Below are 12,548 nucleotides of genomic sequence, written 5' to 3' on the forward strand. Positions count from 1 at the left end.
CTTTGCTGGTCCATATATACAACATCTACAGCTCTGCCCTCATCAACCTGTTTGGTCACGTCTTCAAAAACTCAAATCAGATGTGTGAGACACGACCTCCCAGGTACAAAACCATGCTGACTGTCCCTAATCAGCCCTTGTCCATCTAAATGCATGTATATCCTATCCCTCAGAATACTCTCTAGTAACTTTCCAACTATTGAAGTTAATAACTGAGCCTAAGATGTTCTCACTGGCCTATAGTTCCCAGCATTTTCCCTGCAGCCCTTCTTCAATAGAGGCACAACATTTGCCACTCTCTAGTCTTACTATATTTAAAGACGACGTAAATTTCAACCAGGGCTCTCACAATTTCTTCTCTCCCACAATTCCCACAATGTCCTTGGATATATCTGATCAGGCCCTGGAGATTTGACTACCTTCATACCCGATTGTACCTTCAGCACCACTTCGACCATAACACTGACTATTCTCAAGACACTTCCATTGACAGCCCAAGTTCCTCTATCCTCCTGTCTTTCCCCTCGGTAAATATAGAGGAGAAATACTCATTGAGGACCTTGCCCATCTCCTGTGGCTTCACACATAGATGACCCTCTGATTCCCGAGGGGTCCCACTCTCTCTAGTTATACTTTTCTCTCTTATGTATTTATAAAGTCTCTTGGGATTGTCCTTAATGCTATCTGCCAGAGCTATCTCCTGGCCCATTTTTGCCCTTCCGATTTCCTTTTTCAGTTTACTACTTAGTTCCCTCAACTCGTCTAAGGATGCATTTGGTCCCAGCTGCCTAAACCTGTCACATGCGCCCTTCTTATTGTTGATCAATGCTTCAATTTTTCTCATCAGCCAAGCCTGCCTTGCCCTTCACTCGAACAGGGACGTGCATAACCTGAGCTTTTGTCAGCACACTTTTAAAAATATCCCACCTGGCTGATGTTCCTTTCCCCTCAAATAACCTGCTCCAGTCAACTTGAGCGAGACTTACTTTCATACCCTCAAAGTTGGTCTAACCCCAATTGAGCATTTTAACACGTGGACCCTCTTTGTCCCTATCCATAACTATTTTAAACCTAATCAAACAGTGGTTGCTGGCCTCAAAAGGCTCCTCCAAGATTACTTCATTCACTTGCCCTTCCCAATTTCCCAAGACTAGATCAGGTGTTGCCCTCTCATGTGTGGGGGTCTGTACATTTTGCTGGAGAAAACCCTTCTGAACACTTAAGAAACTTCATCCCATCAAAACCTTTCACACTATGAATTTCCCAGTTAATATTGGGAATGTTAAAATCCCCTACCACAACAACCTTATTTGACCTGCAGCTGTCTGCAATCTCCTGGCATATTTGTTCTTCTAATTCCCATTGACTATTTGGGGGTCTGTAGTACAACAAGGTGATCATCCCTTTCTTGTTCCTCAGCTCCACCCATATAGCCTCACTTGATGCACCGAACTTCTGGAAACTTACATTGACAGCTGTACTAGTCAAGATGAAGGAGAGTTCCTGATCACCAAGACTAGTCATCTAGACCATGGGCGGCATGTGTTCGGAGCGGTAGAGTTGTGCAGCAGGAGAGCTGCTGCCTTACAGCACCAGAGACCCAGGTTTGATCCTGACTATGGGTGCTGTCTGTACAGAGTTTGTACATTCTCCCCATGTCCTGCGTGGACTTTCTCCGGGATCTCTAGTTTCCTACCACACTCCAAAGACGTACAGGTTTGTGGGTTAATTGGCTTGGTATAATTGTAAATTGTCCCTAGTGTGTGTAGCATAGTGTTAATGCGGGGATCACTGGACGGCACTTCTCTGGGCCGAAGGGCCTGTTTCCATGCTGTATCTCTAAAACGACAAAACATGGAAACAAAGAAAGCTATAAATGGATAGCCACTGTGTTTCCATGCTGTATGACTCTACGATTCTGAGTCACACAGCATGGAACAGGTCCTTCGGCTCAACTTGCCCACACTGAGCAACAGAGTATTCCGGGGAGCTACATGGCGGCGGGAGTATCTCGAGGAGCCACGGCCCGTAGACCGGGGACCCGCCTGGAAGGTTCAGCTGACCCCCAGGAGACTGAGGACTCGCCTGCCCGGTGGGCCCAAGTCGCCCGCCACGGATGGTGGAACCACGACCACGTTGGAGACCGGAATCTGCCTGGCTCGCCCGCCACAGATGGAGGACCCAGGGACCGGAAGACGCCCGGAAGGCCCAGCTCGCTCACCTTGGATCGAGGACCCATGTGAACACACCTGGAAGGCCGGTAAGCAGACTGGCTGCGGAAGGGAGTGCACGGCTTCGATGGAAGGAGGCCCTGCAGCAGCCTGAGGCTTGGCTGGTGCGGGGGCTGCTCCCAGAAGCCAAGCACGTAGACTGGATGGCCTACAGCGATGGAGCAGCAGCGGAGGACACCAACGGCTACGCTTCACCAGGCCGACCCTGCAACCCTACCAGAACAAAGGGCCTTCGTGGTCAGATCAAGATCCCTGCACTGACAACAACTAGGACTTGAAAATGGCACCAAATTGGCGACGCTGTATACTGTCTCTGTGTACTACTGCTATACATCCGAATTGTATCTGAGATGCTTATCTAATATGTATCTAAGTGCTTATGTACTGTGATACTTGTACTGAACTGTGTACAAAAATGTATTTCACTGTTCCTCGATATATGGAAAGACAACCAAAATCTTAATCGCAACTATCCATGTAATTTTTACAACTTATATATTTTTTTAGGCTTTGAATTATTTGGAAAACTTACAATTTGGTTGGATTTTCTGCTGTTTCTTTGTACCTGGCAATGGCTGAACATTGACCTAAATTATTTGTGTCACTTACAAATTGTAATATCGGTTTACAATCCAAGATGAAAATGCTGCTCTTGAGTAAATTCACCATGGATATCTATTACATAATTCAACTAACTGTTCTCTTGTTATTTACTTTGTTTGTAAATTAATCCATCATGTCGGTCTATTTGGTTTGAAATGCAGGTGCTTTGAACCATCTTTCCGCCTCCACCACAGTAATAACTGCTCATGAATAATGATTCAGTGTAAGAAATACTGAAATATTTCAACGTGATAACATGATAAATGAATGTAAGTTTTGTTTTATAATTTTCTAGGAGACTGGGTCACAAAAATCAGTAATCGAGAAAAACGTCAACTGAGAAAGGAGCGGCAGAAGAAGAAATGTGATGTGAATGATTTTGTTGATGCAAATATTTCTCTTTATACTGGTGGCAGCAAGGCTGCATCAAGAACAGTGAAGGATCACAGGGGATCAGATGATCAAGGAGGTATTTCAGAAATGCCACGAGTGTGATTTTGGTAAATGTGTAGGTTGAAGTATTAAAATACAAAAGGCCATGGGACATATCTTCAGAGAAAATACATTTATTTTCCAGCCTCCTAATTGTTACTAATTATTTTCCAACATTGGCATAAAGTCTTAATTTAAATATTGTACATTATTGCCACCAGTAAAACTCAAATGCAGATACTGAACATCCAAGGCAAATTCTATTAGTAAAATGCTTCTGTTGTTATTTCAGTGTAAATAGAATCTCTATGACTCTATTTACATTGAAATACCACAGAAGAATTTTGCTAATAGAACTTGTGAGCAATGCTTAGCGAACCAAGAAAATTCTCCTGAATTCTCGTTAAATCAGTTCAATCTTATTTTTAAATTGAGAGGAATGGCTAATGTAGGATCTTTTCAAATATATTGCACAAGTAGCTGTTGAGAGATTGTTTACTGAATACTTATTTTAAGGCACCTGATTATTTGGCCGGTTATAGAATACAGGGGATTGAATTTCTACGGGGATCTCTAGATCTTACACTGTACTTTCACTGAAGGATCTGTGGAAACCCTGTAGTTGCAAAATAAGTACTGGGTATGCCCTATCACATGGCTTCCATGCATTCCATACTACTAAAGTTACAATGGATGATCAAGAACCCTTCCAACAACTCAACTCGTGAGTAATATTTCAGTTTTCAGACTGCACCTGTAACTTTTTAAATAAATTATTTTTCTCTTTTTGTATTTCTCCAATTTTCTATTGAGGAATTCAACCTAATAATGGATCTCCGTCAATTTTTCAATGCACTCTATTAACTTTACTATATGGTTGTGTCTCCAGCTACCCCTGACACGTGCCCAGAACTCGTCCTCTAAACTCTGCTACCTTTTCCACCTTCCTCTACACTCTTGAATTTTCTTAAAACTCACTCCTTTGACCTTTTTCCATATCCTTATTTGGCTCAGCATCTATCTGTGAAACAATTGTCCTTCTGCTTAAGTTGTCAAATAAATACAAGTTTGGTCAATAGGTAATGCTAAATCTACAGCAAGATGTCCTTCTCATTAGGACATTCCAGATTTCAGCCTTCTAGCCTTGTAAACATCTGTTCGCCTAAAATAATCATGCGAGACACGGATACTCTAATTAGCATAACACCAATGCAAAGCAAGTTGGTACATAGTTTTCACATAGCCTAAATATAATTTTGCATAACTGAAATATCACTTCAGCAAGCAAGCGAATGGGCTTTGACCAATTTTTTTCCTTTGTGAGAGTCCGTTGTTAAAAAGTAACGTGTGAATTCCGAGGGTAGCCATAAATTCAATATGAAATTCAAATACATTACAAAATAATTCAAAATACTAATGTTCTATTTGGTTAAAACTAAATTCATGCCTGTGAAATAAAATGGTTTGGATCCTTTTCAAAATTATTTGGATATTTCAGAGACTTGTGTTTGATTAAACTCAGATGAATCCTATTATTGAGGTTTGAGTTGGCTGGTGGTATCGTAATAAATACCCAAGGCTGTTATGTCCTGTATTCTGATCTGGGTTGTGACTGGCTGAAATAGTATCATGTAATACATGCAGTATTTGCATTGTTCTATAAAGAGCCACATCTAGAGGTCATCAGTTCAATGTAAACTATACCAAAGGAAAGCCCTAGGGAACATATTTCCTTTGCGAACCAGAATAGTGCAAACTACCCACAAAGTTATTGCTGCACAATAATAAATGAAGCACTGGTATCAGGTTAATATTTTTTAAACTATAAATCGGGGATCTGAAATAACGGGCTGGGTTGTGCTGACCCAGTCCCCAAGGAAATCTTCCACTCTGAAACATCAGCTTACACCTTCCCCTTGTCCAGTTCAGGAGAGCCTATTTTGCTGCTGCCCAGTTTCTTAAAGACGTGCTTAGCAATGAAGTTCATGGCCTCTGGTAACCAACGCTACTTAACAAGCCCATCGGTTACAATTCTCGTGGCATTTTGAGATTGTTTAAAAGTTACAAATTTACACTGAGTAGTAGGCAGCTGTTGAAGGATTCTGACCTGATTGTTAGACCTTTTGTGGGGGTCGGATAGTACTGACTGTTGCTTGTGTTTCCATTTGGATGTGGGCCAAAGATTTAGGAAACAAGGGAGAAGGTAAATTACGTTTTTGCAATGATTTTGCTTTAATTTAATGTTTTTAATTATTTAGGTTAGGTGTTAGGTATTTTAGTCAATATGACTTCTTGTAATTTTTAATTTTAAGATAATTGTTTTTTAAATGCTAGTGAGAAGATTTGAAGTGTAGCATCTACAAAGTATTGTTACCCTGGCATTTTTACCCTGAGGAAGCCTATAGTCCTACCAGTGTTACATGTTTTCTCCATTTGATGCCTCCTAGCGAACAAAAAGAATGAAATGTTGACATGTCAGTGTTCTTGTATCTAGTGCTTCAGTGCCCACCTTTACACAGAAGTGTAAGTCAGAGATGCAGCAAGTATTTCCAGTTGCACTCTAGAAATAGGTGGATTCATTAAAAACAATTAAAGCCCAGGTAACCTTGATAGGTTAGTTTCTTCACGATTCTTGAAGTCAGACCATTTAGTAGCTGGTGTATCACTAGTAGTAGTAGCTGGTGTATCATGTAGTTTTGGCACCTGAACCAACCACAGAAAGACACCGGTAGAAAAGTAATTAACTGAAAGCAGTTGCAGAACTATTTAAATGGGAACTGGTGTGGCAACATCTACCCTTGGTCAACAGAGGGCATTAATTAGAGCATTGAGATCCAAAATGGCAGAGTGGTGTCAGTTTAGCATTCAAGATGGTATGCATACTTGAGCTAAAGCGAAAATGAAGTGACAGATTAGGTTAAGTGATCTAGCAGTCCGTAGTGACAGTCATATTTGGAAAACTTTTTTAAAAGAAAAATTCCATTGGCAACCCCTATAGTTAACTAAAAATGTTAAAAGTAATATCAAACTTAAAGGAAAAGCATATCATCAGTCAAAGATGGATGGCAAGTCAAAAGATTAAATAAGCAACAATGAATGCCTAAATGATTAATGTGGATAAAATAATTAGTGGACAAGATTAAACTAGACAGAAATATAAAACAAATTATAGGGGTTTATGAAGATAAATTAAATGAAAAGTTAATAAAGTAAGCACCAGTCATACGGTAAGCCTGTGAAATTAATGATAGGATAGGAATCAAGTGGTTGGCAGATGTTTAGTCAGATATTTTACATCAGTCTTCACTAAAGAGGATTTAAGTAACGGCCCACGTAAAGAAATAAATTGGCATCGTGTGGGAAGGAGAAACTCAAGATAATTACAACCATCAGGATAGCGGTGTGGTTCAGACTGTTGGAGCTACATGGTGACAAATCTCTGGATTCTGATGGACTTCCTCCTAGACTTACAAAAGAAATAGCTAGAACATAGAACAGCACAGCACAGGAATAGGTCATTCATCCCACAATGTGCCAAACATGATGGCTAGCTGAACAGATCTCATCTGCCTGTAGAGGATCCATATCCCTTCAGGCCCTGCACTTCCATGTGCCTATCTAAAAGTCTCTTGAATCCCACTATTGTATCTATCTCCACCACCACCCCTGGCAATGTGTTCCAGGCCACCACCATCCTCTGCAAAATAAAACTTGCCCCGCACTCCTCTATTAAACTTTTCCCCTCTAACCATATAGCTGTGCCTTCTAGTGTTGGTCATTTCCATCTTAGGAAAAAGGTTCTGATTATCTATACTATCTATGCCTCATATAATTTTATATACTTCTATCGTCTCCCCTTAACCTCCAATGTTCCAGAGAAAACAATCCAAATCTATCCAACCTCTCCCTGTCGCTGAAACCCTCTAATCCAAGCAGAATTCTGGTAAACCTTCCCTGCACCCTCTCCAAAGCTTCCACATCTTTCCTGTAATGGGAAATGTAACTGCACGCAATACTCCAAATGCGGCCAAACCAAAGTCCTACAGAGCTACATCATGGGCTAATGAGATTTCATTTCTGATGAAAGCTCTTTGACATGAGACGTTAACTTTTTTTAATCTAGTCTGACCTTGTTAGTTTTTCTCACATTTTCTACTTTTATTATAGCTAGCGAGATGGTTGATGCATTGGTTTTAATTTTCCAAAATTCCCTAGATTTGGGGAAGATTCCATTACATTAGAAAATAGCAAATGTATATTCTTTATTTAAAAAAGAAGGGAGATAAAAAGCAGAAAACTACTGTCTTAACTTCATCATGTTATTTTCCCATAAAACTTTCTCTGCCTGTTAATTTAATGCAACCTGGAAGCTTGGATATCCAACCACCTGTCATCTAATGATGATAGAAAAGTTACAACCTTGTTACATTTCCCTACAGATCATCTCAAATCAAAATACATTCCCAATATCTCCTCACCCTGAGTCCTACCCCTCCCAACAGTTATCAACTTGTGTTTCAGTATTATTTCTGATATTGTATGTAATAATCCTATTTTGAAACATCAAATGATTCCTGGACATATAAATAAGCATCATCCATTGATGTGCCTCTGTTGTGTGTTAATGACATCCTCGACAATTGCTTAGGTTTGGTGAACCATTTATCAATCCATGCTGTCTCGGATTCATTCAAAGTTGGTCAAATGTTCTTTGTCATGTTCTTAATGATATATTCCAATGACTTCCCCACAGCTAATTTTAAATTGATAAGTCTGGGGCTGGTCAAAAATGTCCACATTTTTTCAAAGCAGTATGAACACAGCTTTTAAAAAATGGCAAGGGAAATAAAGGAACGAGAGTTTTTTCTCTAAATATTCAGACGGTTGTTTGATTTCAAAAGATAAAAACACATTTGTACATGTACCCCCACACAACTCAGAAAAAAAGTCATTTATTGGCCAAGAAGTAGAAAATAAGTACTTTTTCCATACTTCCTTAGAAGACGAAGGAATTTCAGCAAGTCCTCAACAACACTCACTAATTTCTGCAGATGCACTATGGAAAGCATCTGATCAGAATGCATCATAACAGTTTGGGAACTGCTCTATCCAAACCCACAAGACATTGCAGAGATTTGTGGACGTAGCCCAGACCATCACACAAACCGGCCTCCCTTCCTTCCATTGAGACCATCTCCACTTCACACTGCTTCGGCATGGCCACCAGCCTCAAGGACCGGTCTCGCCCCCTCTTCTCCCCTCTCCCATCAGGCTAGACATACAGAAGTTTGAAAAAGTATACCTCCAGATTCCAGAGAAATTTCTTCCCAGCTTCCCAGCACGCAAACAATAGCTTTTCACTGCACCTTGGTACACACGACAATAATAAACTAAACTGAACTTTGTCCACCCTGAACAAATCTGAAGATTTCAGACTGGAATGAATGCAGCATGTTTCTGTTCCTCGAAACAGCATAAAAATATTGTTCTGAATAAGTTAACGCTTCCTTTCCTGCAGTAGGATCTGGTCAATACTAACATCAATGAAGCATATTTGTATTATCTCAAATTAACCTGAGGTATTTACATGCTGGCATTGAGTTGAATTGTTTATACTTTGATATACACCATGAAAACTGGATATCTTTTGAAATAAAAGATATGAACTGAATTATGAAACTTAGGATTTGTATTTAACTATAAAGTGGACAGAAATACCGCAGGTGTTGCAGCAAATGGCATTTAATCTGTCATTGCCTTTTCACTTTTTTCCAGAGACCATTGCATGGAATGCCCCACCTGATTCTCCAGCAGACAGCTGGAATGAAGCAACGGAAAAGGCCAGTGCTTGGCACTTTGCAGGGAGTGGAGATGTGGGCACTGTAGGCTGGGGATCCTCAGACAAACCAGTGACGACCTCAGGCTGGGGAGCACCGCCAAAGGATTTGAGCAACAGTGGAGTCGACTGGGAAATTGCAGATTCTGTTGAGAAGGACATTTTTTCCAATATAGGTGAGTATCCTTCAGGTTAATTGGATATGTAGCGATTGGATGGTGTGAAGGAAGAGCAAATATTTCCCTGATGATGGTGTCTTTATGGAGGAGGTGATATTGCCGGAGCAAGACTTGTTAAATGTCGAGGCTCGTGAGATGGAAGGTAAGGACAAAGGGAGCTTGGTTGCGGTTCTGAGTAAAGAGGGCAGCAGTAAGAGGAGAGTTGCAAGATATGGAACAAACATAGTCAAAGGCCCTACTCAGTAGGGTGGTAGTGGTGGGGTGGAGAGGAGTCACGTTATCCACAAGTTATTGGAGTAGAATTAGGCCATTTGGCCCATCAAGTCTACTGCGCCATTCAATCATGGCTGATCTCTGCCTCCTAATCTCATTGTCCTACCTTCTCCCCACAACCCTTGACACCTGTTCTAATCAAGAATTTGTCTATTTCTGCCTTGAAAATATCCACTGACGTGCTCCACAGCCCTCTGTGGCAATGAGTTCCACAGATTAACTACCCTCTGACTAAAGAAGTTCCTCACCTCCTTTCTAAAAGAGCACCCTTTAATTCTGAGGCTATGAACTTTGGTCCTAGACTCACCTACCAGTGGAAACATCCTTTCCACATCCACGCTATCTAATCCTTTCATTATTCTGAAAGTTTCAATGAGGTCCCCCCCTCAACCTTCTAAACTCCAGCGAGTAGAGGCCCAATGCTGTCATGGGGTTTGTGGAAATACGCAAAAAGAAAGGAACCAATGCCTAATCTTACCCCAGTTATTTACTTCCACCCAGCACATACCAGCCTCGGTCTCAACAATTTATTTTCCCACCCGGCTCTATCTGCCCATCAGATATCTAACATTGGCAGGCCAGCACCTTCAAAGTCCCACACAAGCTGGATTATTTAACTCCTAACTTGTCTGTAGGTGGGTTAGATTGGAGATTGAGTGATCACTAAAATTTCTGTGGCTGGGGTTGTTCAAACACTGGGGGAAGGATACAAACCGGATATAATCAGTTTCTAATTCACAATATCACAGTAATGTTTAGAAAGGAACTGCAGATGCTGGTTTAAACCGAAGATAGACACAAAAAGCTGGAGTAGCGGGACAGGCAGCATCTCTGGAGAGAAGGAATGGGTGACGTTTTGGGTCAGGACCCTTCTTCAGTCTGACGAAGGGTCTCGACCCGAAACGTCACCCATTCCTTTCCTCCAGAGATGCTGCCTGTCCTGCTGAGTTACGCCAGCTTTTTGTGTCTCTCACAGTAATGTTGTTTGTTGGAAATACCAAAATTGAAAATCAGTTTAGTTGCAAATTCAAAATGTTATGTAGTGAAGCAACTCAAACTCTGTGGCTTAAAAGTCAATTTTTTTATTTTGCCATGAATTGATCTTGCTGATCTGTGTTTAGGAACATGGGATAATAAAGCAGGTGTAAAAAGTCCTCCTGTGATTGGAGCCTTTCCTGATTCTCCTGAAACTAGTAAGTGCCAAAGAATTTTCAACGCTGTATTATTTCACTACAAATAATAAGTTGCCCTGCTTCTTAAATAGAGGGGTCTGAATGGCAGCCAAGAAGCCACAGAACAATGGAGTAGAAACAAAGAACAACAGATGCTGGTTAATACACAAAAGGACACAAAGTACTGAAGTAACTCAGTGGGCCAGGCAGTATCCTTGGGGAACATGGATAGGTGATGTTTTGGGTTGAGACCCTTCTTCAGATTGATTGTAGTGGGGGGAGGTGAAAGCTGGAAAAGGGGAGAGGCAGGACTAAGTGTGGCAGGTAATGTCAACGTAAGCGAGGGGGGGATTTGATAAGCAGGTGGTTAGAACAAAGGTCAGAGATAAGAAAGGAAGGAAGGTGTTAAGAATTTAACCTGTGACTAGTGGGAGGCCGCAGTGCTCAGCGCTGGGGCCACAGTTATTTACAATATATATTCACCAGGTCAAGCAGCATCTTGGAGAGAAGAAATGGGTGACGTTTCGGGTCGAGACCCGTCTGAAGAAGGGTTTCGACCCGAAACGTCACCCATTTCTTGTCTCCAAGATGCTGCCTGACCTGCTGAGTTACTCCAGCATTTTGTGATATCTTCGATTTGTACCAGCATCTGCAGTTATTTTCTACAATATATATTAACGATTTAGACGAGGGAATTAAATGTAACATCTCCAAGTTTACGGATGACACAAAGCTGGGTGGCAGTGTGAGCTGCGAGGAGGAAGCTATGAGGCTGCAGGGTGACTTGGATAGGTTGGGTGAGTGGGCAGATGCATGGCAGATGCAGTATAATGTGGATAAATGAGAGGTTATCCACTTTGGTGACAAGAACAGGAAGACAGATTATTATCTGAATGGTCGCTGCATCAGTGGATGCATGAAACCTACCAAAGCTGACAACATCTACCTACTCTCTGGCATTGCACCTCCTGGAATCAGAAGAGCTGTAGCCAGTTAAAAGAATGCCTCAGACAATCAGAGGATGAAAGACACCCCCTACATGACCACCCTTTGCTACCTCAGCGTTTGAAATCACGCAGAACTTTCCTCTCTTCTGTCCCCTGGACTACAGTGCGTCGTTCAGAAGACTCAAACTCTGGGAAGAGAGACTAGAGAAATCTCCAGAAGACATTCACATGGCAATCGATCCCTCTGAGAAACTCCTACCAGGTTCCGACCAACCGTGGATAACCTGGCGCAATCTCAACAGACTGCGGACAGGCATGGGGAGGAGCAAATCGAACATGCTGAAGTGGGGATATATTGAAGATGCGGCAGACTGCAAGTGCAGACTGGGCCACCAGACTGTGGAACATCTCCTGAGCTGTGACATCCTGCATGACACATGCACTGTAAAGGATCTTGCTGAGGCCAACGACGTGGCATTAAAATTTGCTCGCTATTGGCAAACAGTTGTGTAATGACACAAATAAATAAAAATGTGAATGGTGTCAGATTAGGAAAAGGGGAGGTGCCACAAGACCTGGGTGTCCTTGTATATCAGTCACTGAAAGTAAGCATGCAGGTACAGCAGGCAGTGGAGAAAGCTAATGCATGTTGGCCTTCATTGCGAGAGGATTTGAGTTTAGGAGCAAGGAGGTCCTACTGCAGTTGTACAGGGCCCTGGTGAGACCGCACCTGGAGTATTGTGTGCAGTTTTGGTCTCCTAATTTGAGCACGGACATTTATTGCTATTGAGGGAGTGCAGCGTAGGTTCACCAGGTTAATTCCCGGGATGGCGGGACTGACATTGGATGAAAAAATGAGTTGACTGGGCTTATAT

At 41.8% G+C, this 12,548-nt stretch overlaps 1 protein-coding gene across 3 annotated transcripts in view; it reads left to right on the forward strand.

Moving 5' to 3' along the window:
• LOC144593976 (protein LYRIC-like) overlaps window positions 1-12,548 on the forward strand; it is a 47,840-nt gene that overhangs the window by 17,215 nt on the left and 18,077 nt on the right. For 2 of the 3 annotated variants that reach the window (XM_078400117.1, XM_078400115.1), the window contains exons 4-6: window positions 3,130-3,303; window positions 9,042-9,278; window positions 10,676-10,747. In XM_078400117.1, the coding sequence (XP_078256243.1) occupies window positions 3,130-3,303; window positions 9,042-9,278; window positions 10,676-10,747 (483 nt within the window). The remainder of the gene's footprint in view (window positions 1-3,129; window positions 3,304-9,041; window positions 9,279-10,675; window positions 10,748-12,548) is intronic. The other variant, XM_078400116.1, reaches the window with a different exon arrangement.

The sequence above is a fragment of the Rhinoraja longicauda genome, chromosome 5, assembly GCF_053455715.1.
Source record: "Rhinoraja longicauda isolate Sanriku21f chromosome 5, sRhiLon1.1, whole genome shotgun sequence".
NCBI lineage: Eukaryota > Metazoa > Chordata > Chondrichthyes > Rajiformes > Arhynchobatidae > Rhinoraja > Rhinoraja longicauda.